Source organism: Dendrobates tinctorius, unplaced genomic scaffold (genome assembly GCF_039654945.1).
Source record: "Dendrobates tinctorius isolate UK_male_01 unplaced genomic scaffold, ASM3965494v1 ptg000342l, whole genome shotgun sequence".
In the NCBI taxonomy this organism is placed as follows: Eukaryota; Metazoa; Chordata; class Amphibia; order Anura; family Dendrobatidae; genus Dendrobates; species Dendrobates tinctorius.
The window spans coordinates 6,006,383-6,034,282 of NW_027362008.1; the positions used below are offsets into that span (position 1 = coordinate 6,006,383).

General features: G+C 49.2%; 1 protein-coding gene across 1 annotated transcript in view; it reads right to left on the reverse strand.

Annotated features, from left to right (window-relative positions):
* Positions 1-27,900, reverse strand: part of LOC141074888 (C-type lectin domain family 12 member B-like) — a 209,760-nt gene that overhangs the window by 115,281 nt on the left and 66,579 nt on the right. The window contains exon 5 of the mRNA XM_073562196.1: positions 25,610-25,755. Within this exon, the coding sequence (XP_073418297.1) occupies positions 25,610-25,755 (146 nt within the window). The remainder of the gene's footprint in view (positions 1-25,609; positions 25,756-27,900) is intronic.

Sequence of the window (27,900 nt, forward strand, 5' to 3'; positions counted from 1 at the left end):
AATCGGACCCTGAGGGGATCCGGCCACAAAATCAGACCCTGAGGGGCCCCACCCACAAAATCGGAGCCTGAGGGATCCCCGCCAACAATTCAAGCCCTGAGGAGCCCAGGCCAAGGAATCAGATCCTGAGGCTCCCCACCCACCAAATCAGACCCTGAGGCCAAAGTGGCCCCTGAGAGGCACTCACAGTTAAAACGGATCCTGAGTTGAAAGTCTTGCAGAGGCAGCAGGCAAGTCTCTCTTAAAGGGGCAGCCCGGGCACCATTTCAAACCACTATCTGTACTTCCTTCAGGAAATACACATCTAGTTATTATTATTCAGTTGATTTCCGCAATTAATACGGCCCGAACCGCTACACGCACAGACTCCGTTGAGGTGTCGTTTTGAAGCCAGCGCCCATGAGAGGTGTGCTAAGTATTTTTCGTGTTGATCGGATTTGTAGTTTTTGCGCAATTTGCATTTGAAATTTTTTTTTCCCGTCATTGGAATGCACTGTCTCCAATGCTTTTCAATGGGAAATGTCAAAACGTGCCCTGAGGCGATTGAAATGTCAGTTAAGCTCATTGATATACGCAGGCACACCCAGTTACTATGCCAACACCTACGAACGTCACATGACGCCCCCAGGACAGAGCTTCTGCCACATAATATCAGCTCTTAAAGCGAAACCCACAGCACAAATGTAAATCTAGCTTCATCATATGACACATGCCCCTGAGAGAGAATGTGCGCCAAAGTTGATTTAGAAGAAGCCCAGTGAGCCAAACAAGCTCTTAAAGGGCCGACGCGCCAAAGTGATTGTTAAAGGGCCCGAAATGAGTCTTAAAGGGCCGACACGCCAAATCGAAAGCTGAGCCACCCCGGCCTCCAAATCGGAGGCTGGTCGACCCCGGCCTCCAAATCGGAGGCTGAGCTACCCCGGCCTCCAAATCGGAGGCTGAGCTACCCCGGCCTCCAAATCGGAGGCTGAGCCACCCCGGCCTCCAAATCGGAGGCTGAGCCACCCCGGCCTCCAAATCGGAGGCTGAGCCACCCCGGCCTCCAAATCGGAGGCTGAGCCACCCCGGCCTCCAAATCGGAGGCTGAGCCACCCAGGCCTCCAAATCGGACGCTGATCGACCCCGGCCTTCAAATCGGAACCTGAGCCACCCCTGCCTCCAAATCGCAGGCTGATCGACCCCGGCCTCCAAATCGGAGGCTGATTGACCCCGGCCTCCAAGTCGGAGGCTGATTGACCCCGGCCTCCAAGTCGGAGGCTGATCGACCCCGGCCTCCAAATCGGAGGCTGAACGACCCTGGCCTCCAAATCGAAGGCTGATCGACCCCGGCCTCCAAATTGGAGGCTGAGCCACCCCGGCCACCAAATCGGAGGCTGATCGACCCCAACCACAAAATCGGACCCTGAGGGGCCCCGGACACAAAATCGGACCCTGAGGGGCCCCACCCACAAAATCAGACCCTGAGGGCCCCAACCACAAATTCAGACCCTGAGGAGCCCCGCCCAGCAAATCGGACCCTAAGGTGCCCCGCCCACCAAATCGGACCCTGAGGGGCCCCGCCCACCAAATCGGACCCTGAGGGGCCCCGCCCACCAAATCAGACCCTGAGAGGCCCTCACCAAATTGGACCTAGAGTGGCTCCGCCCACCAAATCAGACCCAGGGGGCCCCACCCACAAAATCGGGCCCAGAGAGGCCCCGGCCAACAAATCGTACCCTTGGGAGCCCCGACCACAAAATTGGACCCTGAGGGGCCCCGGCCGCAAAATCAGACCTTGAGGGGCCCCACCCACCAAATCGGACCCTGAGGGGCCCCACCCACAAAATCGGACCCTGAGGGACCCCGGCCACAAAATCGGACCCAAAGGGGCCCCACCCACCAAATCGGACCCTGAGGTGCCCCGGCCACAAAATCGGACCCTGAGGGGCCCCAACCACAAATTCGGACCCTGAGGAGCCCCACCCACCAAATCGGACCCTAAGGGGCTCCGCCCACAAATCGGACCCTGAGGGGCCCCACCAAATTGAACTCTGAGAGGCCCCGCTCACCAAATTGGGCACTGAGGGGCCCCACCCACCAAATCGGACCCTAAGGCCAAAGTGGCCCCTGAGAGGCACCCACAGTTAAAACGGATCCTGAGTTGAAAGTCTTGCAGGGGCAGCAGGCAAGTCTCTCTTAAAGGGGCAGCCCGGGCACCATTTCAAACCACTATCTGTACTTCCTTCAGGAAATACACATCTAGTATAACATGCTGCCTCTTTTTTGTAATATGCCATCTAATAATGTTTCTGATATTGTATATATAATAACATGTCTGATAATTACTGCAATGTTTCCCTATTATGAGGCACCCATGGGGTTAATACCCTCATTATCTATTACACATTGCGGTCCTCTCAGGGGCAATGATTTACATGCCATGACTGTGTCCCTGTACGCGTCCCTGTACACGTGCGCACCATACCCTAGGTGTGTATGGTGACCGCGGCATCTCTATGCATGCGGTGGACATCAGTATTTTTTCCGGTGCCTCCCATTGCATGACACGGTGTGCACCTTGCGTCCTGGGTAGTTATGGTGATGTGCGCGTCACTTCCGATACGCGTCAGCGGCCTTCCGGTCCAGCGCTATTTTTATCTGCACCCTTCCCTCACTACCACGTCCCCTGATGGAGCCTCGCTCCAAAACGCGCGTCGGGGAGACGCGCCACCCACTTGCCTGACCGCACCAGTACCCACACAGGTAACTATTGAGATTTGCTCTCCTCTCCCTTTTCATCCTCCTCCTCTATTTGGGGATGTTCTGTGAGAGCTTACGGTACTCTCGCAAGTGGGGGATGTCCACTGGTCACATGTAGCCATACACTCATATTTGGCATGTTCTTGATTTCACTATGGACAATGGACATTATGGCAGCTAGGTCTGTGAGTGGTGATAATTATATTACCCTCTCATCTTTACGCCCTGTGCAGTATTAACAAAACATTTGGGTGCCTTATACTTTCATAGGTGTCGCCCAATTATATCAGGCACATAGAAAGAGTGAGTTCCAGGGTTTAAAGCTTATGTGAGTCAATTCATTCTATCCCTATGCATGAGCACTATGGGTACTTCATATGTCTGTACATACATATGTGGAGACCATTATAGGTCTGATTGAGGCGGCACTTGTTAATCTAATTCTACATTGCTGTGTTTCTATTTTGATATTGTGCAAGTCTTGCCAGTTTTAGGCGCGTCTTTCAGCACTGTTGCACTTTATTGTCCCCTGCACTTGCTCCCCCATTTTCCCTGTTCTGTCCATGTTTTCTAATAAAGTAATTTTTGCTGATAATTTGGATCTGGACGTTGTGTTTTGTGTGGTTTTCCACACCTCTCCTTCATGTCATATAACGACGGGTCCGGAGTTGTCCATTATTCAAACTGCGTATATACACGGATATTCATTTATAGGATGCTGTTTTTTACCTTTGTTGTAATTTTATACTGGGACTGTGAGCAGAGACAGGGCCATGGGCTCGGGTAAGTTTGGGGCCGCGCTCGTGTATAGAAGCGTGGGCCGCGTACAGGCCCTGGCGTTGAGGTCCCCCTTGCTGACGAGCACACCACAGAACTCACTTGATACCGGGGTTTTTGCAGCACCCTTAAATTTGTCTGTACGAGTTTATGGACTATGGGCTCAAAGGGTGAAACCGGAGACCGCCCGTTGCAGCTAATAGTTGGACCGTGAGCTGTAGAGCCCCATCTGAGGACATTTCAGTGGCCGTTGCTGGTACTACAGCCCTCAACGGATCCTCTGCGGCAGAGGAAATCACAGATGCGATAAGTTTACTAAGTGAACTGTTGCTATGTTGCCATTTTTTCTTACTCCATTACCAATTTAACTGTTTAACTCCTTGCAAGGAGTATCTTTACTGTTTAATTAAATTGTTAACCCTTTCTCTGCCTACCTTGTGTCGCTGCATCCTGCAACCTGCTTACAGTGATACAAACAATTCGCCCTTTGAAGGGCTGTTAGTATGATGGTTCAGCTTCAGCACCAGTACCTACACTACAGGCCTTTGATTCGGTATACTGTGCACTCAGATTATACTGTGCCTAGACAAGCACGCTCTCCCTCCAATACGACGTTATGAAGTGTCACAGAGCTGCACTGGCGTTGTAAGGAGATAGACCGGAGCGTGGGTACCTGCATGCCGGGTCCGGAACTAGAAAGGCTGCATTCTTTGTTCCCAGGGAGAAGCCTGAGTGGGGCGGACCTTCCCGTGCAGCCTGAGGGAAGGCTGAGGGGGAGGGACCTTCCTGCAGACCCAGTGAGGCTGGGATAGCCAGAAAAGGGTGCACAGCAGCAGAAGCATAAAAGGAAAAAGCATGTGAAGCTGGGCAATACGGCACCGTCGGGGAGCAGTGCGCAGAGCGGTGAGCAGAGCGCTCTTCTGTCTACAGCCGGAACTCACCCGTAGTACCCTGAAGGAGCTAGAGAAATTCCTGGAAGAGATCTATGGTGAGACTGCTAGCGCGGGACACCTCCGCGCCAAATGTTTCTCTAGACTGCAGCAGGAAGAAGGGATCTCTTCCTCCATCAGAGAGTACCAGTGTGGCGGTGGGCCATATAGAAGGAGCCCCCGTCACCTGCAGAGAGAGCTGTGCAGAGCAGATTCATGCCTGCAGAGCAGAACCATGTAGAGCCATGTCAGCAGAGCAGAGCCGTGCACACAGAGCAGAGCTGAGCAGGGTGTTGCAGCAGCGAGAGAGAGAAGTGCTCCGTCCGGGGAGCACCAGACCCACACAGACCAGCGACCACTGTCACCCGCCTTCTGGTCTCTGTGGGGACCAGAGAGAGAGAGAGAGACTGGCAGTGTGTGCCTGGTGGCCGACATAAAGTCAGGAGCCAGACACTTCAGGATCGTGAGTTCCGAGCGTGTGCCGCCTAAAAGAGACCGGTAGCATGACTGTAACCTACACCCTGACTGTGCTAGTAAATCTCAGCCCCAGACACTTGTGACTTGACTTGGCCTTTGAATACTTTCAGAGCCACACTGGGCTCGTACAGGACTGTGGCACTTACTGTTATTTAGCCACTATAGTATATGGACTAGGGAAAGTGTAAGGTACCGGAGACCGACCACTGTCACCAGAAGACGGGGTATTGTCATTTACTTGGTCCCACTAGAAAAGACATCCTACCAGCAGCTGTCGGTGCAAATGAGTATGTAAGGGGCTGACATTGCTATGGACAGCAGAGACACGCTGCCCCTTTAAGAGACAGCACCCCCTGATGTGATGGTACATTCTATTCTACCCTTCAAAAGACTGCTTTGGTTTGCTCTTCCAGCTATGGAGAGGGGAGAGGCTGTTTTCCCAGTGAGTGTTTGGAGCTGGGAGTCTGCAGGAGACTGACGTGAGGAGAAAAACGTGCAGCTTGTAACTGACTGAACTTGTGGATTGTGTATACCCTTCTGGGGAAAACAAAGATGGTTTTCCTGTGATACTGCGAGGAGCCACGAAGATCTACAAGGAAGGAATTCAAAAGAGGGAGTTCACAGTTTCTAGGAACAGGCTTGGAATCTTCACACAAGGACCACGTTGCACAGAGCTGCGAGGGAGGACATCGCATCATCTTGCAGAGAACTGCAGGGGGCCCCCAGGAAGGAACTGAGACACCAACTTTACCATGAGTGTTAACCCCATGTGCGCACATGTTTAGGGCTTAGGATAGGCTGCAATAGACAGAGCACGGTAGCCGTGCGGCCGAAGTAGCAGCGGCCAGTCAGGCTATAGTTGAGTAGCAGCTGTCATGATCTGCTTAGTTCATGGGATTAGGTAGTTCAGAGGTTAATCTGGAAGGCCTCCTCTCGCCTCTGGTCCCAGGGGATGCACTGGGTCTTCGGCACTCCGGCGGTCCCCCTCAGCCATTCATTCAGAGGACCCGTCACCTTTGCGAAATCTTTGACAAACCGTCGGTAGTACCCGGCGAGTCCATGGAAGGCCTGGAGTTCCCGCTCAGTTCGAGGAACTGATCACTTCTGGATAGCAGCCACTTTTTCTGGTGAAGGCAGAACTCCGTCTTGTGACACTATGTGGCCCAGGTACTCGATCTCTCTCTTGAAGAGGTGGCACTTCCTTGGCTTCACCTTCAGGTTATGAGCCCGCAGTCTTCCAAGTACCTGTCCAAGCCGGGCAAGATGGTCTTCGATCGAGGCAGAGAACACAATGATGTCATCCAGGTAGATCAGGGTAGCCTCAAAGTTTAAGTCTCCCAAACACTTTTCCATCAGCCGTTGAAACGTGCCCAGAGCATTGGAGAGGCCGAAGGGCATCCGGTTAAACTCGAACAATCCCATAGGGAGGATGAAGGCAGCTTTTTCCTTGTCTTTCTCGGCCACGGCCACTTGCCAGTATCCGCTTGCTAGATCCAAGGTGGAGGGTTGTACAGGCAAGGAATGCAGTGTTTGGAAAGTGTAAACGGGTATGCAATGACATAAAACAATTTACAAAAGTGATATTCTCTAGCTGGGCCATACAAATGGCACGGTGCACCAACTATTACAGATCAGTGTATTCTTTCAAAAGGCAAAATAATACAATAAAGTACAGTATGCTGCTATCAGGATCCTGTCAGCGCCGGCGGACTGCCGCGGCTGAGCAGGGTCACTCACCCAGACTATGGGAGGGTCAGAAACTGCAGGGAAAGTTCTGAGCACGGGACCTGCGACACTAAAGGTAGTATAGAGTACCAGGACCTACAATCATGTGACCACAGGGGGCGTGGCTTAGCATCCTGCTGCAGTAGATGACTGTAGAAAAGAGCGACCAGAATGGTGACCGGTCTGCAAACCCTGTCTTATGAGGAAAGGTTGCAGGATTTGGGAATGTTTAGTTTGCAAAAGAGAAGACTGAGAGGAGACTTAATAGCTGTCTACAAATATCTAAAGGGCTGTCACATTGTAGAAGGATCAACTTTATTCTCATTTGCACAAGGAAAGACTAGAAGCAATGGGATGAAACTGAATGGGAGGAGACACAGATTAGATATTAGAAAAAACTTTTTGACCGTTAGAGTGATCAATGAGTGGAACAAGCTGCCACGAGAAGTGGTGAGTTCTCCTTCAATGGAAGTCTTCAAACAGAGGCTGGACAGACATCTGACTGGGATGATTTAGCGAATCCTGCTTTGAGCAGGGGGTTGGACCAGATGGCCCAGGAGGTCCCTTCCAACTCTACGATTCTATGATTCTATTACAGGAATCCTGGAGTGAAGATTAGGGGAACTCAGGTCAGACAAGCGGGGGGGTCATGCAAAGAGAAGGCAGAGTGGTACCAGAGGAGCAAGCAGAGAATAGTCAGAACGTAAGCAATGAGTCATACACAGAGATAGCAACATGGTACAAGGGAGGCAGTCAGAGAGTAATCAGGTCCAAGGCAAAAGAGTCATACACGGAAATAGCAGAGCAGTACAAAAGGAACAGGCAGAACTCGTAACGGGGACAGAACCGGGTCAAAACCAAACAAGCATAAAGTATCACAGTCACAAAGCACACTAGGGTCACAAACACTTGGCCAAAGATCAGAGTATAAGCAACGAAGAATGAGTCCACAATGAAGCTATAAAAAGCCTTCCAGAATCTCAGAGTGAGGCCGTCCAGGCTATAAAGAATGCTCTTACTTCAGCCCCGATTTTGGCCTATGCAGATTTTGATCAAGTGGTCATGTTGTACACAGGTGGTAGCCTTCATGGACTCGGTGCAGTACTTTCCCAAATACAGGATGGACATGAGAGAATCATCGGGTATGCCAGTAGGTCCCTGCAAGACAGTGAAAGAAACCCCCATAATTACAGCTCTTTCCGGTTAGAGCTCCTGGCCCTCGTGTGGGCCATGACAGAGAAGTTTGCGGGCTTCCTGGCAGGGACCAAGATTCAAGTTCAAACGGACAATAATCCCCTGGCCCACCTTGAGAATGCTAAATTGGGGGCCTTAGAACAACGGTGGGAGGCTCGCCTGGCCAAGTTTGACTTTACCATCCGTTATCGCTCTGCTACTGAAAATGCAAATGCCGATGGCCTGTCACGAGTGACGGTGGAAAGTCCAGTGGGGGATCTCGATGAACAACTTGAAGAGGAAGAAACCCCAGACTTCCGTAAGTTCAAGACCCCAGTGGTTGCGGTCCAGTCAAGTAGGGATGACTGCGCACTACCCCGATCTCTGGGGAGAACCAATGAAGAGTGGGGAAATGTTCAAGATGAAGACGGAGGGCTGAGACAGATGAAATGCTAGGTAGCGCAGAAGCGGAAGCCAGGCAAACAAGAGAGAGATAGTCTGGACGCTGAGATGAAGAGTGTCTTACAAAAGTGGGATAAGCTGGAGGTGTGAGAATCGGTGCTATATCGCAAGAGGCAACAGCCGAAAGATACTGAAGTAAGGTGGCAGGTGGTCATCCCAGGAGGAATGGCCCAAGAATTGGCTAAAGATGCCCACGAATTCGGAGCCCACTTCGGGTCCACAAAGACCTACCAGTGGTTACAGCGGCACGTATAATGCCCCCGGTTGGGGTCCGTGGTAGAAGAGGTTTGCCGGCAATTTTGGGTATGCGACCTCATTAAGAGTACTGAACAAAGGGCATCCATCCAGACCATACATACTAAGCAACCACTAGAAGTCTTGATGATCGACTATCTCCTCGTGGGACACTCAGCCCGGGGTCCACAGTACTGTTTGGTGATGACCGACCATTTTTCCAAGTTCGCGGTAGTCACCCCGACTAGAGATCAGACTGCCGAGTCGGCAGCACAGGCCATCTGTCAAGACTTCATCAGAGTGTATGGGTGCCCAAACCGCATCCACTCTGACCAAGGTGCATGTTTCCAAGGCAAGGAGATGGAAGAACTGTATCGTTTTACGGCATCGAGCAGTCCCGGACCACCCCTTAGCATCCTCAAGGCAACGGAGTATGTGAACGCTTCAACCGAACCTTACTTCAAATGCTGAGGACGTTGGAAGATGACAAGAAGGCATGCTGGCCAGATTTCCTGCCAGAGTTTGTCTGGACCTACAACAATCGGGTCCATTCCACCACGGGTTACACCCCCTATCTGCTGCTGTTTGGAAGAGCTGGACGAGAGATCATTGAATTGAAGTTGGAACAGCCAGAGGAGCTGGTGGAGTGAAGCGTCACTTCATGGGTGAAAGAACATCGGAAACGACTGCATACAATTCGACTGTTGGTGAGTCAGCAGCTACAGGACAAAGAACATACGGGCCGTAAACCGATTCAAGAGATACCGCTTCTGCCCGTGGACCAAGTATTAGTCAGGGAGAAACGCACCAAGGATAAACTAAGCGAGAGATGGGAAGTACAGCCTTACAAAGTCATCAAGTGAGTGTATGCTGACAGTCCGGTCTACAAGGTGCAGGTTGTGAATGGGGCATCTGCCCCCAGAGTGCTCCACAGAAATAAGCTGCGGCCATGCTGGTCTAAGGCCCGTTCTGTACCATTGCTGCCCGAAGGCGCTGCCCCACTTCCTGAACCTGTCTTGCCTGCTAATGAAATCAATGATGAATGGTGGACGGTCCTGACACCATGGGGGGTCCTCAGGCGCACAGAGAAGGTAATCTTCTGGATGTACCACTACCACCACGTGACAACAAATCCCGAAAAGAACCTATTATAACTCCTGCAGCAAGTGTTCCTCTGGAAGATAGTCAAGAGCTCCAGAGATCCCAGTGGTCTACTGCAGGGGTTCCACCAGTCTGATACGTAGAACAGTGTTCACTGTCTGTTTTACCGATTTTGTTGCCTCCTCTATAGGTGCTGTTCCCGCTTTGCAAGTTTCTTAATTTCACTGCAACCTTGATGCTGTGATGACTGAGGGCGACCATCTTTAAGTAGGGAGGCATGTAAGGGGCTGACATTGCTATGGACAGCAGAGACATGCAGCTCCTTTAAGAGACAGCACCCCCTTGCCTGATACGATGGTACATTCTATTCTACCCTTCAAAAGACTGCTTTGGTTTGCTCTTCCAGCTATGGAGAGAGGAGGGGCTGTTTTCCCAGTGAGTGTTTGGAGCTGGGAGTCTGCAGGAGACTGACGTAAGGAGAAAAACGTGCAGCTTGTAACTGACTGAACTTGTGGATTGTGTATACCTTTCTGGGGATAACGAAGGTGGTTTTCCTGTGATGCTGCGAGGAGCCACGAAAATCTACAAGGAAGGAATTCAGAACAGGGAGTTCACCGTTTCTAGGAACAGGCTTGGAATCTTCACACAAGGGCAGGACCATGTTGCACAGAGCTGCGAGGGAGGACATCCCATCATCTTGCAGAGAACTGCAGGGCGCCCCCAGGAAGGAACTGAGACACCAACTTTACCATGAGTGTTAACCCCGTGTGCGCACATGTTTAGGGCTTAAGATAGGCTGCAATACACAGAGCATGGTAGCCCTGCGGCCAGAGTAGCAGCGGCCAGTCAGACTATAGTTAGAGTAGCAGCATACTGTACTTTATTGTATTGTTTTGCCTTTTGAAAGAATATAATGATCTGTAATAGTTGGTGCACCATGCTGTTATGATTGGGTAACCGAGGAAGAGAGCAAGACCAAACTAAGCCACTGAAAACCAGAGAGGTTGGTAACTAAGCGGATTGCAGACCCATTATGCTATCCACACAACTAGCAGTAGCCGTGGAGCGTGCCTACAATGATCCTAGATGCCTCGGCACAGCTGGAGCGCTAACTAAGCCTAAAGCAAGAAAGGGGAAATCTAAACTGCCCCAGAGCAGACCCCAAAGGAATAGATAGCCTCCAAACATATATTGTCGGTAAGACAAGATGCAAACACAAACGCAGGTAGAAAAATAGACTGAGCAAACGATGGGGCCCACACTGACAAGACAGGAAAGGAAAGACACTGTCTGCAATCACGCAAAAAATTCTGCAAAAAAGTCCCAACATGTATGATAGAAAAATACTGAAGTCGCACGACTTCGCCCACTATATCAGCACTCTGGTATATTCTGAAAGGAGAGCAAAAGGAGGCCAATCTAATAAGGGACAAAAACAAACTGGCACAAGCAGTAACATATGGATGGTGCACAGCCCCAGCCGGAGCTGGCTGACCCACACAAAACTGAAATAGACAAAACCAGATCAAATGTGAACAATAGCAAAAGAACACTTAGTTGAGCATGCAGGGACTGAGCTGGAAACTAAGACCTCAAGAGGCAGGAAAAATCACCAACAGGGATAGAGGGAGTCGGCTGTCTTAAATCCAGTCTGAAACCCCAGATCTCCAATCGTCATCCTCATTATCAGGGGGCAAGCCTCTGTTAATCAGATCAGCTCCATTACTTCTAGTCACCACCAGAGGGAGCCTAGAAAGAGAACTCGCAACCCCTCTGTCAATTTGACCAGCTCCACTACCTTCAGTAGTAACCATAGGTAGGCCAGAAAGCGAATTCACAACAGTACCCCCCTTGAGGAGGGGTCACCGAACCCTCATCCACGCCACCAGGCCGATCAGGATGGGCCCGGTGAAAAGCATGAACCAATCTATCGGCATGAATGTCAGAAGCAGAGACCCAAGAATTATCCTCCAGGCAATAACCCTTCCATTTGACCAAGTACTGTAGTCTCCGTCTAGCCAACGAGAATCCAATATTTTCTCTACCTCATATTCCACATTGCCTTTAACCAATACAGGGTGAGGAGACACCACCATAGGAACTACTGGCTCCACCAACCTCTTCAACAGAGATTTATGAAACACGTTATGGATCTTAAACGTAACTGGAAGAGACAATCGAAAAGAAACAGGATTAAGAATCTCCAAAATCTTATAAGGTCCAATGAATCTTGGCTTGAACTTTGGAGACGCAACCTTCATAGGAATATTCTTTGACGACAACCAAACCATATCACCCACTTTAAACAGGGGACCAATGGTCCTATGCCGGTTGGAAAACCGTTGGGCTTTTTCCTGAGCGAGGGACAACTTATCCACCACTTGGTCCCAAATCTGCTGCATTCTCTCTACCACAGTGTTCACACTTGGGCAGGTCGAAGATTCCACTTGCCCTGAAGAAAATCGAGGATGAAACCCAAAGTTACAGAAAAAGGGCGACATCAAAGTGGCAGAACTAGCTGTATTGTTTGTTTTGCCAAGGGTAAAAATGAGACCCAGTCATCCTGATCAGCAGATATAAAACATCTCAAATAGGACTCCAAAGTCTGGTTTGTTCTCTCAGTCTGCCCATTGGTCTGAGCATGAAATGCAGAGGAGAAAGATAACTGAATTCCCAGTTTGGAACAAAAAGCTCTCCAAAATCTGGAAACAAACTGGACTCCTCTGTCCAACACAATGTTCTCAGGAAACCGGTGCAACCGAACCACCTGTTGTAAAAACAAGGGCACCAACTCAGAAGAAGATGGCAAATTTGGGAGTGGTACAAGATGGATCATCTTAGAAAATCTATCACAAATCACCCAGATAACAGTCATTCTCTGAGAGACAGGAAGATCGGAAATAAAATACATTGACATATGGGTCCATGGCCTCTTGGGCACCGGCAGGGGCATCAACAACCCACTAGAACGAGAACAGGGTTTGGACCGAGAACAAGTCCCACAGGACTGCACAAAATTCCTGACATCACGAGATAAGGCAGGCCACCAAAAAGACTGACTCACCAAATCTCTGGTAACAAAAATACCTGGATGACCAGCCAAAGCGGAGCAATGAATTTCAGACATTACTCTCTTCCTCCACTGGTCAGGAACATACAATTTTCCCATAGGGCAACGTTCAGGTTTGTCCTCCTGAAATTCCTCCAGGGCACGTCTCAAATCGGGTGAGATGGCGGAAAGAACTACACCCTCATTTAGAATGGTAGTAGGCTCGGTCACAATAAGAGAATCCGCATGGAAACTCCTAGAAAGGCGTCCGCCTTAACATTTTTAGTGCCCGAAAGAAAAAAGAGACCACAAAATTAAAACGCATGAAAAACAAGGCCCACCTAGCCTGTCTAGGATTCAAGCGTTTGGCTGATTCAAGATAAATCAAATTCTTGTGGTCAGTGAGGACCACAACTTCATGTCTAGCTCCTTCCAACCAATGTCTCCACTCTTCAAATGCCCATTTCATGGCCAACAACTCCAGATTCCCCACGTCATAGTTACGTTCAGATGGGGAGAATTTTCAAGAAAAGAAGTCACAGGGATTCATCTTAGAAGTCACAGTGTCTTTTTGGGACAAAACGGCTCCTGCATCAATCTCAGAAGCATCTACCTCCACCTGAAATGGGAGTGAGACATCAGGTTGCCGTAGAACTGGAGCAGAAGTGAATCTCCGCTTAAGCTCCTGAAATGCCAAGACTGCCTCTGGAGACCAATTCACCACATCAGATCCCTTTTTGGTCAGATCAGTCAGTGGTTTGACAATACCAGAAAAATTACTTATACATTTACGGTAGAAATTAGCAAAACCCAAAAACTTCTGGAGAGCCTTCAAAGAAGTAGGCTGAACCCAATCATAAATGGCCTGTACCTTGGCCGGGTCCATTTCAATAGTCGACGGGGACAAAATGAATCCCAAAATTGAAATCCTCTGTACACCAAAGAGGCACTTCGATCCCTTAACATACAGAGTATTTTCCCTCAGAATCCGGAACACAGTCCGGATATGTTCCACATGAGAATCCCAATCACTGGAAAAGATCAAAATATCATCCAGATAAATGATCAAAAACTTATCCACAAAAGATTGGAAGACAGAAGGGGCATTAGTGAGCCCAAAAGGCATCACCAGGTACTCAAAATGTCCCTCCGGAGTGTTAAACGCCGTCTTCCATTCATCCCCGTGCTTGATGCGAATAAGATTATACGCCCCCCTGAGGTCAAGCTTGGTAAACCAGCAGGCACTTTTAACTCTGGAAAATAGATCAGACATCAGGGGTAACGGGTACTGATATTTAACAGTGATTTTGTTAAGGGAACGATAGTCAATACAAGGCCTTAATGAACCATCTTTCTTGGCCACAAAAAAAACAGCACCTAAAGGTGAAGAGGAAGGTCTAATATGACCCTTCTCCAATGACTCCTTGATATAAGATCGCATAGCATCATGTTTGGGTACCGATAAGTTGAAAAGCCGACCCTTGAGAAATTTACACCCGGCATTAATTGCACAGTCATAACTCCTATGAAGAGGCAAAGACGCCGACTTACTCTCACTAAATACATCAGAAAAATCAGCCAAATAATCAGGAATATCATGAGACTGAGGAGAGGTGGAGAAAACAGGAGTGTCACTAAGAACACACTGACAACCCCAACTCACCACACAGATTTCCAATCTAAAACAGGATTATGAGTTTGCAACCAGGGAAAACCCAGAACAATAGTATCATGCAAATTGTGCAACACCAAAAATTTACCATTTTCTTGGTGGTCCGGGGCGACCCGCATTATTACCTGGGTCCAAAACTGGGGTTTATTCTCTGCCAAAGGAGTAGCATCAATACCTCTCAAAGGGATAAGAGTCCGCAGGGGTATCATGGGAAAACCACAACAGTTAGCAAAGTCTAAATCCATCAGATTCAAAGCTGCTCCTGAATCTGCAAAAGCCTTAGCGGAAAATGTAGACAAGGAGCAGATCAGAGTAATTGCCAAAAGGAACTTAGGCTGTACTCTGCCTACGGCAAATGTGTGAGCAAAACATTTTTCTCATTTAGGGCAGACAGAAATAGCATGAGAGGCATCTCCACAGAAAAAACACAGCTTATTACGCCTTCTAAACTCCTGACGTTGTGCCCTAGACGAAACCCTATCACATTGCATGGGTTCAGACGTTCGTTCAAAAGGCGGCGACGCCTCTCGTGTAGTTTTACGTTCACGTAAACGCTGATCAACTTGAATGGCTAATGACTAGAGTTGAGCGACTTTTGGTTTTTTAGGGTCGCGTTTCGTTTCGTGAAACCCGACTTTTCCAAAAGTCGGGTCGAGCAAGATCGTCCGATTATAGGGAAAAGTCGGGGTCGTCCCGAAACACGAAACCCAATGTAAGTCAATGGGGAATAAAAGTCGGCAGTGAGAGGAGGACAGGAAACACACCTACAGTGCCCATTTGAATGCCAAAAGCATCAATTCTTCTTACTTAAGCTTGTCAACCTTAATTAACTTCATAATACAAGTTACGCACTGAAAAATGGGGGATATTTGGCTAAATTTGTGGGGGGGGGAGGGCTGGCTGCAGGTTTTCATGTGCCCTGGGCGAAAGAGCGCCCCTTTAACACATACCACAACTCATCATGCTCCGATACGGCAGAGAAATAGCGGTATAGTATAATGAAAAATACCTCACTTTTTACATCTCATGACGAGGCCCATCTATTTCTCCATACAAAATCATTGGTCCCATATAATGTTTGAAACAGTATATGATGAGCTCCACATAATGCTACAGTATATGTTGGTCCCCATGGATGAAGCTCCACTGTCTTATGGGCCCAAATAATGCTCCAAACATAATGGGCCCCATTTCTAATGCTCTAGTGTATAATGGGCCCTGTAAATGCTGCTCCAGTGTCTGATGTCCACCTTTGGAATGTTCCAGTGTATGGTGGGCCCCATCTATCATTCTCCAGAGTATAGTGCTCCCCAAAAATTGCTGTCCCAACATAGAAAACAATCAAATAAGTCTCCTCGCTAGGGAATCCCTGTACTTGTCTGGACAGGTGCTGTAGCTTGCTTAACAGCTCGCCAGCCGTTCTCACGCCCAGTATGGATTGCACGTGATTGCACAAAGGTTAGAAAGGGTACCGTATCCCTGGATAACATGTATGGATAGCGTACACATTCAAAATATATGTCTATACAGCATGAGGCAGGCTCAGACGGTGTTAGGCCCAGTATGGATTGCACGTCATTGCACAAAGGTTAGAAGGGGTACCGTATCCCCGGATAACATGTATGGATAGCGTACACATTCAAAATATATGTCTATACAGCATGAGGCAGGCTCAGACGGTGTTAGGCCCAGTATGGATTGCACGTCATTGCACAAAGGTTAGAAAGGGTACCGTATCCCCGGATAACATGTATGGATAGCGTACACATTCAAAATATATGTCTATACAGCATGAGGCAGGCTCAGACGGTGTTAGGCCCAGTATGGATTGCACGTCATTGCACAAAGGTTAGAAGGGGTACCGTATCCCCGGATAACATGTATGGATAGCGTACACATTCAAAATATATGTCTATACAGCATGAGGCAGGCTCAGACGGTGTTAGGCCCAGTATGGATTGCACGTCATTGCACAAAGGTTAGAAAGGGTACCGTATCCCCGGATAACATGTATGGATAGCGTACACATTCAAAATATATGTCTATACAGCATGAGGCAGGCTCAGACGGTGTTAGGCCCAGTATGGATTGCACGTCATTGCACAAAGGTTAGAAGGGGTACCGTATCCCCGGATAACATGTATGGATAGCGTACACATTCAAAATATATGTCTATACAGCATGAGGCAGGCTCAGACGGTGTTAGGCCCAGTATGGATTGCACGTCATTGCACAAAGGTTAGAAGGGGTACCGTATCCCCGGATAACATGTATGGATAGCGTACACATTCAAAATATACTGTATGTCTATACAGCATGAGGCAGGCTCAGACGGTGTTAGGCCCAGTATGGATTGCACGTCATTGCACAAAGGTTAGAAGGGGTACCGTATCCCCGGATAACATGTATGGATAGCGTACACATTCAAAATATATGTCTATACAGCATGAGGCAGGCTCAGACGGTGTTAGGCCCAGTATGGATTGCACGTCATTGCACAAAGGTTAGAAGGGTACCGTATCCCTGGATAACATGTATGGATAGCGTACACATTCAAAATATATGTCTATACAGCATGAGGCAGGCTCAGACGGTGTTAGGCCCAGTATGGATTGCACGTGATTGCACAAAGGTTAGAAAGGGTACCGTATCCCTGGATAACATGTATGGATAGCGTACACATTCAAAATATATGTCTATACAGCATGAGGCAGGCTCAGACGGTGTTAGGCCCAGTATGGATTGCACGTCATTGCACAAAGGTTAGAAGGGGTACCGTATCCCCGGATAACATGTATGGATAGCGTACACATTCAAAATATATGTCTATACAGCATGAGGCAGGCTCAGATGGTGTTAGGCCCAGTATGGATTGCACGTCATTGCACAAAGGTTAGAAGGGGTACCGTATCCCCGGATAACATGTATGGATAGCGTACACATTCAAAATATATGTCTATACAGCATGAGGCAGGCTCAGACGGTGTTAGGCCCAGTATGGATTGCACGTCCTTGCACAAAGGTTAGAAGGGGTACCGTATCCCCGGATAACATGTATGGATAGCGTACACATTCAAAATATATGTCTATACAGCATGAGGCAGGCTCAGACGGTGTTAGGCCCAGTATGGATTGCACGTCATTGCACAAAGGTTAGAAAGGGTACCGTATCCCTGGATAACATGTATGGATAGCGTACACATTCAAAATATATGTCTCAAGAGGCAGGCTCAGACGGTGTCAGGCACAGTATGGATTTGACGGCCCAGATTACACAGCGGAGGAGCAGGGAGAGGTAAAGATTGCAAATGCTGGGGCCCTGGCCAAGCAAGGGGGGCCCACTCGTGGGCGTCGGTACTGGCACTGGGCCCCTCATAGTACAGCGGTGTGTCTGACGGCGGGTGTGCACCACCACCGTCAGAGACACTTGATTGCACTATGAGGGACCCTGTGCCAGTGCCCGCGCCCAAGAGTCGGCCTACCCACCTGTCCAGGGCAACGGCACTCGCACGGTGTCGTGCGGTAGGTGGTGACCCCGGCCATGGGGGGGGAGGCAGCGCAGTTAGGGAGTTTTAGAAAGTGGCATATGTTGATGTTGGACATTCAGCTGATGCAAAAGGCGAAATAGGTGAAGTACCAGGAAGAGGTGGACCAAAGCAAGCCATTTTTCTGTCACCCTATGTGTCATCAGGGGAAGGTGGGACAAAATCCTTGGAAACCCATGCGTGGTTCATTTTAATGAAGGTTAGATCATCCACATTTTGGGTTGACAGACGGGTCCTTTTTTCTGTCAGGATTGATCCAGCTGCACTGAAGACTCTTTCCGTTAGCACACTTGCAGCTGGGCAAGCGAGCTCCTGTAAGGCATATTGTGCCAATTCAGGCCAGGTGTCCAGTTTAGCGGCCCAATAGTCAAAGGGGAATGACCTGTGTGGGAGAACATCGATATGGGAGGAAAAGTAGTTTGTAACCATAGTTGACAACTGCTGTCTCCTGTCACTTTCCATCGATGCAGTATTACCAGTTGTGTGAGCGGTACTTGAAAAATCAGTCCACAACATTGTCATGAAACCCCTGTCTCCAAAGCCACTTCTGCTGTGTGCACCACGAACACCTCTGCCAAGCTGCCCCCGGCCCGTACGGCTCGTGTGAGAACCATCACCGCTGCTGTGTGCTGGGAATGCCTCAAGCAACCGATTTACCAGAGTTGCTTGTTTATTAGCCAATATTAGGTCAAGGTTCTCCTGTGGCATGATGTTTTGTAATTTGCCTTTATAGCGTGGATCCAGGATGCTGGCCAACCAGTAGTCGTCATCGTTCATCATTTTGGCAATGCGGGGGTCCCTTTTTAGGATCCGCAAGGCATAATCTGACATGTGGGCCAATGTTCCCGGTGTCAATGATGCACTGAGAGTGCTGGGTGGAGGAGCACTTTCTGGCAAATCCACATCCCTCCAGTCACGCACAAACCCTGTACCAGACCTTGCCACGCCAACATTTTCACTTGCCCCACGAGATGCATCCTCCTCCCCTAAGTAATCATCCCCATCATCATCCTCCTCCTCCTCCTCTTCTTCCTCCACCTCGTCCAGGAGAGGTCCCTGAGCAGACAATGGCTGAATGTCATCAAGGATTCCCTCCTCCTCTTCCTCCTCATCAACAATGGCTGCAGACGCCTGCTCCTTAAGGTGCGTCAAAGTTTGCATGAGCAGATGCATAAGTGGGATGCTCATGCTTAGGATGGCGTTGTCTGCGCTTACCAGCCGTGTGCATTCCTCAAAACACTGAAGGACTTTACAAAGGTCTTTCAGCTTCGACCACTGCACGCCTGTCAACTCCATGTCTGCTCTCAAAGTGCCTGGCCGTGTATCCTCCCACAAATGCATTATGGCCTACCTCTGCTCGCACAGCCGCTCCACCATGTGCAGGGTGGAGTTCCACCTTGTTGCAATGTCGATAATGAGGCGGTGGTTGGGAAGGTGGAGCAATCGTTGCAGCTTCTGCATACGAACGGAGTGTACAGGCGACCGGCGGATGTGCGCGCACAGTCTTCGCACCTTCTGGAGCAGGGCTGTTAACTCCGGATAATTTTTGAGGAAGCACTGCACCACCAGGTTCAAGGTGTGAGCCAAGCAAGGTATGTGGCTGAGTTTTGAAAGGGCTATGGCTGCCACAAAATTACGGCCGTTATCACTAACTACCTTGCCTGCCTCAAAATGTACACTGCCCAGCCATGACTCAGTTTGTCGCTTCAAGTACTCGGCCAGCACCTCGGCGGTGTGTCTGTCGCCCAAACACATCATCTGCAACACAGCCTGCTGACGCTTTCCACTAGCTGCTCGATAGGGGGACACATCGTGTGCAACAGTGGCAGCTGCAGATGGAGTGCTCGTACGACTGCGCTCTGTGGACGAGCTGTCGCTTCTGGAGGAGGAGGAGGAGGGTCGAACGCCTACAGCCAACTGTTTCCTATACCGTGGGCTAGGCAGCACTGTCCCACCACCGCTGTCCCCTGTGGACCCTGCATCCACCACATTAACCCAGTGCGCAGTGATGGACACGTAACGGCCCTGGCCATGCCGACTGGACCATGCATCAGTTGTGAGGTGCACCTTTCCGCTCACTGACTGCTTGAGTGCATGGACAATGCGGTCTTTCACATGATGGTGGAGGGCTGGGATGGCTTTGCGAGAGAAGAAGTGGCGACTGGGTAGGTCATAGCGTGGTACTGCATAGGCCATGAGTTCGCGGAAAGCTGTGCTTTCCACCAACCGAAAGGGCATCATCTCAAACGAGATTAGTTTGGCAATGTGGGCGTTCAAACCCAGTGTACGCGGATGAGAGACTGAGTACTTTCTTGACCTACTCATAGTGTCTGGGAGGGTGAACTGGACTTGAGAGCTGCATATGGTGGAAGTAGCGGTGGACAGGGCGGACTGAGAGAGGGTTGATGATGGTGATGGAGTTGTTGTTCTTTCTGATGGCCTAGAATCAGTCTTTCGTTGATATAACAGTGGGATTCCCTGACTGCTGTGGCCTTGCAACGACACCTCAACATTTGCTGCTGTGCTAACCGGTGGGCTTACAGTGAGGGAAACAATGTAGCGTTGCTGACTACCTTCGTTGTGATCAGTTGCACATGTGGCACTTGAGGTTTGGTGTTGTGTCCACGCTTGCAAGTGCATGCTGGTTAAATGTCTAAGCATGCAACTGGTATTCAAATTTTTCAGATTTTTCCCTCGGCTAAAGGTCTTTGCGCACTTCTTACAGATAACCTTGGCCTGATCATGAGGATTTTGTTCAAAAAACTGCCACACTGCACTCTTCCTACTTTGGCAGACATTTTGCGGCCTAGCACGCTGTGATCTTTTGACCCTCTGGACAAGCTGTCCAGCAACTCTTTTGATGTTTGGAACCTGTCTTTGGAGTGCTCCGGGCCTGCCAGATAACAACTGTTGCGATGTCGATGTCTGCTGTGGATGCTCCTCATCTGAGCTACTGGAAGCAGCACCCTCTTCCCCCAATGGATGCCAATCTGGGTCAACAACTGGGTCATCCATCACCTCCTCTTCTATGTCATGTGCACCTTTCTCTGTGTCACCGTGTATGGTGGTATAGTGTGCGGGAAGGGGCACCTGAGTCTCATCAGGGTCAAAATCTGGCTCTGTACACTGCGAGGACAATGTAGTGCTCTGAGTGAATGTACCAGCAGAATCATCCATCAGCGGCTGTGCATCAGTGCACTCCATGTCAGATTCATCTTGGCCTGGGTAATTCACCATTTGACTTGATAATCCAGGCATGGTATGTGAAAACAGCTCCATGGAGTAATCAGTAGTATGACCTGCGTCATCCTTCAATCTTGGTTGGGGTGAAGGACACAAGGAAAGGTGTGGTTCATGAACATGAGCCTCCAATGACGACTCAGTGCTTTTACTTTTTACAACTGAAGAAGAGGAGGCGATAGAGCTGGAGGCTGAGTCAGCAATGTAAGACAAAACTTTTTCCTGATGCTCTGCCTTTAAAAGCGGTTTGCCAACTCCTAGAAAACTAAGCGTTCGAGTCCTTATGTAGCCAGACGATGACGCAGGGTCAGCACCTCCTGCATTCGGTCCTATTTTGCTCTTGCCACTACCATCAGATCCACCACCAACACCATCATTACCAGCTGCCAACCCCCGCCCAATTCCACGGCCTCTTCCACCAGCCTTCCTCATTTTTGGTAGAAATGTAGACAAAATCCAACAAACTATATAGTAATGTAAAACAAGGTACAAGGTGTCTATAGGACAGGGGAGATTTAGAATTTCTGCACACACTTGTGGACAGTGGACACTTTTGGATTGTGTGCGGCCCACTGATATCTGAGCGCTATGTGACAGGCTCGATGGCACAGCTGCCTGTGACCAAAGTGACGAGAGGATAATGGAGATTTTGAATCTCTGCGTACACTTGTGGACACTGGACACTTGTGGATTGTGTGCGGCCCACTGATATCTGAGCGCTATGTGACACGCTCGATGGCACAGCTGCCTGTGACCAAAGTGACGAGAGGATAATGGAGATTTTGAATCTCTGCGTACACTTTTGGACACTGGACACTTGTGGATTGTGTGCGGCCCACTGATATCTGAGCGCTATGTGACACGCTCGATGGCACAGCTGCCTGTGACCAAAGTGATGAGAGGATAATGGAGATTTTGAATCTCTGCGTACACTTTTGGACACTGGACACTTGTGGATTGTGTGCGGCCCACTGATATCTGAGCGCTATGTGACACGCTCGATGGCACAGCTGCCTGTGACCAAAGTGACGAGAGGATAATGGAGATTTTGAATCTCTGCGTACACTTTTGGACACTGGACACTTGTGGATTGTGTGCGGCCCACTGATATCTGAGCGCTATGTGACAGGCTCGATGGCACAGCTGCCTGTGACCAAAGTGACGAGAGGATAATGGAGATTTTGAATCTCTGCGTACACTTTTGGACACTGGACACTTGTGGATTGTGTGCGGCCCACTGATATCTGAGCGCTATGTGACACGCTCGATGGCACAGCTGCCTGTGACCAAAGTGACGAGAGGATAATGGAGATTTTGAATCTCTGCGTACACTTTTGGACAGTGGACACTTGTGGATTGTGTGAGGCCCACTGATATCTGAGCGCTATGTGACACGCTCGATGGCACAGCTGCCTGTGACCAAAGTGACGAGAGGAAAATGGAGATTTTGAATCTCTGCGTACACTTGTGGACAGTGGACACTTGTGGATTGTGTGCGGCCCACTGATATCTGAGCGCTATGTGACAGGCTCGATGGCACAGCTGCCTGTGACCAAAGTGACGAGAGGATAATGGAGATTTTGAATCTCTGCGTACACTTTTGGACACTGGACACTTGTAGATTGTGTGAGGCCCACTGATATCTGAGCGCTATGTGACACGCTCGATGGCACAGCTGTGACCAAAGTGACGAGAGGATAAGGGAGATTTTGAATCTCTGCGTACACTTGTGGACACTGGACACTTGTGGATTGTGTGCGGCCCACTGATATCTGAGCGCTATGTGACAGGCTCGATGGCACAGCTGCCTGTGACCAAAGTGACGAGAGGATAATGGAGATTTTGAATCTCTGCGTACACTTTTGGACACTGGACACTTGTGGATTGTGTGCGGCCCACTGATATCTGAGCGCTATGTGACACGCTCGATGGCACAGCTGCCTGTGACCAAAGTGACGAGAGGATAATGGAGATTTTGAATCTCTGCGTACACTTTTGGACACTGGACACTTGTGGATTGTGTGAGGCCCACTGATATCTGAGCGCTATGTGACACGCTCGATGGCACAGCTGCCTGTGACCAAAGTGACGAGAGGATAATGGAGATTTTGTATCTCTGCGTACACTTGTGGACAGTGGACACTTGTTGATTGTGTTCGGCCCACTGATATCTGAGCGCTATGTGACACGCTCGATGGCACAGCTGCCTGTGACCAAAGTGACGAGAGGATAATGGAGATTTTGAATCTCTGCGTACACTTTTGGACACTGGACACTTGTGGATTGTGTGCGGCCCACTGATATCTGAGCGCTATGTGACACGCTCGATGGCACAGCTGCCTGTGACCAAAGTGACGAGAGGATAATGGAGATTTTGAATCTCTGCGTACACTTTTGGACACTGGACACTTGTGGATTGTGTGCGGCCCACTGATATCTGAGCGCTATGTGACACGCTCGATGGCACAGCTGCCTGTGACCAAAGTGACGAGAGGATAATGGAGATTTTGAATCTCTGCGTACACTTTTGGACACTGGACACTTGTGGATTGTGTGCGGCCCACTGATATCTGAGCGCTATGTGACACGCTCGATGGCACAGCTGCCTGTGACCAAAGTGACGAGAGGATAATGGAGATTTTGAATCTCTGCGTACACTTTTGGACACTGGACACTTGTGGATTGTGTGCGGCCCACTGATATCTGAGCGCTATGTGACATGCTCGATGGCACAGCTGCCTGTGACCAAAGTGACGAGAGGATAATGGAGATTTTGAATCTCTGCGTACACTTTTGGACACTGGACACTTGTGGATTGTGTGCGGCCCACTGATATCTGAGCGCTATGTGACACGCTCGATGGCACAGCTGCCTGTGACCAAAGTGACGAGAGGATAATGGAGATTTTGAATCTCTGCGCACACTTTTGGACACTGGACACTTGTGGATTGTGTGCGGCCCACTGATATCTGAGCGCTATGTGACACGCTCGATGGCACAGCTGCCTGTGACCAAAGTGACGAGAGGATAAGGGAGATTGGATTGCTTTTAAAAAAGCAGTTTGCGGAGCAATGGGTAAACAGCAATGCCAGCGTGTCAGGAAGCCTTAAAAGGCAGCCCAACAACCAACACCACTGATACACCACAATATAGCCTCCCCTTTCACTGCACACACAGTGACTTGTGTGTTGTGCAGGCCAAATCGCTAGCAGCAGAAGCAGTTTGTCTTCTTCCCTGCCTAACGCTCTCCCTACAGAATCAGCAGCAACCTCTCCCTATACTAAGATCGGCAGAAGTAAGATGGCGGTCGGCGTGCACGCCCTTTTATACCCCCTGTGACGCCCACCAAAGCAAGCCAATCACTTGCATGCCCTTCTGAAAGATGGTGGTGACCCGTGCCTATGTCATCACGTTGCCCACAGTGTCCGTGGATCCTGATTGGCTGAAAAAGAGCGCAAAACAAACTTTTGAATTGCGACTTTGGCACGTAATATCGCCGACCTCGTGGCCGACCTCATCCTAGGGTCGGGTTTCGTTTCATGAAACCCGACATTGCCAAAAGTCGGCGACTTTTGAATTTTTTCGACCCGTTTCGCTCAACTCTACTAATGACATAGAATCGTCTAGACCAGAGGGAACAGGAAATCCCACCATAACATTTTGTACGGTTTATGCCAAACCCTTACGAAAGAGAGATGCTAGGGCATCATCATTCCATTTAGTAAGGACCGCCCACTTTCTGAATTTTTGACAATATAACTCTGCAGAATCCTGACCCTGGTTCAATGCTAATAAGGTTTTCTCAGCTTGATAAATAGCATTAGGTTCATCATACAACAACCCCAAGGCTTGAAAAAATGCGTCCACATTAGCCAGAACAGGATCTTTGGGTATCAGAGAAAAAGCCCAATCCTGGGGATCGCCGCGTAGCAGGGAGATGACAATTTTAACCTGCTGCACAGAGCTCCCCGATGAGTTAGGCTTCAAGGCAAGAAATAGTTTACAATTATTCTTAAAATTCAAAAATTTAGACCGATCCCCAAAAAACACATCAGGAGTAGGGATTTTTCGTTCAACAGCAGATGATTGAGCGAGAAAGGCAGAAATTCCCCGCACTTCAGCTGCGAGCTGCTGAACACGATCAGACAATTGCTTAATCTCCATTAAAGAAAAAAAAATCCTCCAACGGCCCCAGAGAAAAAGAGGAAAAAATATATAAAAAAATTCTGACACTCGAGCGAGCAACGAATAGTGACGAGCATGCTCACTCATCACTAATTCTATTCTGTGTGTTATAGATTACAGTCAGGGTTCGGTTATAATCTATTGATATCACTCAGTGTTATATATCAGTCACCAGTGTTAGTTATTACTTTGCTTTCTTCCATGTCCTTTATGTTATAAGTGCAGTTTATTATTTTCCATATGATCCACAATCAGGAATGAAGGACAATTCTCAGCAGATCTGCGATCCTGTGGGCGTTACCTTCAGTGTGGTGTCATCCTCTTGTACCACCACCATATGGGACCTCTCGTCCTCACATTCTCGTCGGCTCTCTTCCCACGATTGTTCGTGATTAGAAAAGTATAAACATTTTGTGCCAAACAATTTCCAGTTTTCTGGGCAGAATCCTGAAATAGAGGGAAGTGCAGCAGTACATGGAAGTTATTATCTACGCCATACAGAGATAAATCCACACAATCCTCAGTTTACGTATACACCCGTATAACATATGAGCAGAACAGTGGATCAGTGGTTAGCACTATTCTATACAGTATATAGGGAAACACGGTGGCTCAGTGGTAGGCAAATCCCACCAAGGACGACATCTGCCAGTTTATACCTTCGCCCCATGTTTGCTGGGGTTTCCTCGGGGTTCTCCGGTTTCCTCCCATATATTTCACATTCTAGGAAGCCGCTGCTATCCTCCTCATCACCTATATATGAGTGCATGCATTTGGCCACGTGCTGACATAACATGAAGCCGGAGCAGCTTCCCGTGGACTCTACAGACCACGGCTGGCACCGATGTCAGCTGGATCATGAGAAGGATCGAGGTTATTCCCATCCATCAGTGGCAGGTTTCCTGTTCAGTCATGTTGGTCTCTGAGAATCTGAGGGCCCATATAATGCTTTTGTGCAAGGGCCCTTTCTTGTCCTTTTTCTCCCTTGCACCCAGCACTGTTATTGCTGCCCAATAGCACTGGGGGATGAATACAAAATGTTCCTTTCTTTCACCACTTAAAGGGAATCTGTCACCCGTTTGAAGGTGTAAGGAGGAAGACCGGGCTGCCGGAACCTGTGCAATGCCTGGTCCAGAACAACCGAGGCTGTGTCCAGTGTTGCAGGAGGGAGGAAATGGGAGCCGGACAGGACCCATGACCAGGAGAGAAGGGGCGTGGTAAGCAGGGGGAAGAGAGAGAGTGTAGAGGGAGAAAAGCCAGAGAGTTCCCGCCAGAGGAAGGAGAAGGCAGGGTCCGACTGCGCTCTGCGAAGTGAGGTGAAGCGGGGAGCAGAGACCCGGGAGGGGTTCAGTGAGGGCTCCCGAGTAGCAGTGAGTGCACAGAGAGTCGAGTACCGAGCGAAGCAGCGCGGCACGGGTGCACTGAGGAACGAGCACAGGAGCAGTATTGTGGGGTGTGTATCCAGCTATCGGCAGCAGAGCACATGCCGAGTAGAGACTTGTGTAGAGCTTCACACTCCGTCTCTGCAGATTAATGGACTAGGGGCTCAACGGGCAAAACCAGTGACTGCCCGTTGCGGTTAGAAGCAGTACCGTTTGTTGGGCGGGGAAGCCTGAAGCCGCAGTGTCGGCCTTTGCCGGCATTCCAACACTCATCAGACCGCACACAACTAAAGGACAGCGGAGTCATGATAAGTTGAATTTGATAGCAAGACTGTTGTGTTTTATCGCAATTACAATGTTTTCACCTTCTTTCCCCTCCCTGTTACCTCCCTGTTACCTCCCTGTCATCTCCCTTCGAGGAGTTTATTGCTATAAAATAAACCACACTCTTGTTAACCCTTGCTCTGCATCCCTGAATTACTGCATCCTCTTACCTGCTTACACACGCACCTAAGCTAATAGTAAGGGCATACAGGTTCTAGAATACTTACCATAGTCCATCCTGTATGACTCATATCTAGGTCTTGTTCTTCAGGGATCATCTTTCAATCCTTTATATAATGTGCTCCTCCAAGCTGTGGGTCGTGCGGTGCCTGGAGGAAAACTTCTGCTTATGGTCTTCATTTGCATGCCTGATGCCTCCAATCAGGGTCACAGGGCCCTGTGACATCTAGTGGTTGTCCCGTGTCTGCACCGTGCAATTGCGATATTCCACCCTTCTATGGGCATTGGCCTTGTGTTTCTTCTGTGCAGGCACCTCTATCCGAAGCCCTTCTTTTAGTTTCTGTGCCTGTAGAATTTCAGGTAGGAATATTGCACTGGGATAAGATCTCCTTTTATGTGCTAAGTCTGTCCCATCCTCTGCTCCTTGGCCTGCCATGACTATGAGTAGAGATGAACAAACTTATTCGGAAAATGTTCACCAATCTCAAATTTTGCACGAACGCCGCACAGTCGGAATCGTGTTCAGATTCACAAGCATTTTCCTTAAAATTGGCCAAATTTGTTCAAAGTTCAGTAAATGATCGCGTTTCCACTAATGCTTTTGTTAGGACTTTGGCTAAGATAATGGTGCTGTATGATGACTATTTGATGAGGGGAGGATGTGGGGAGAGGTTGGCGGCCAATCAGCGAACAGGAACCATCCACA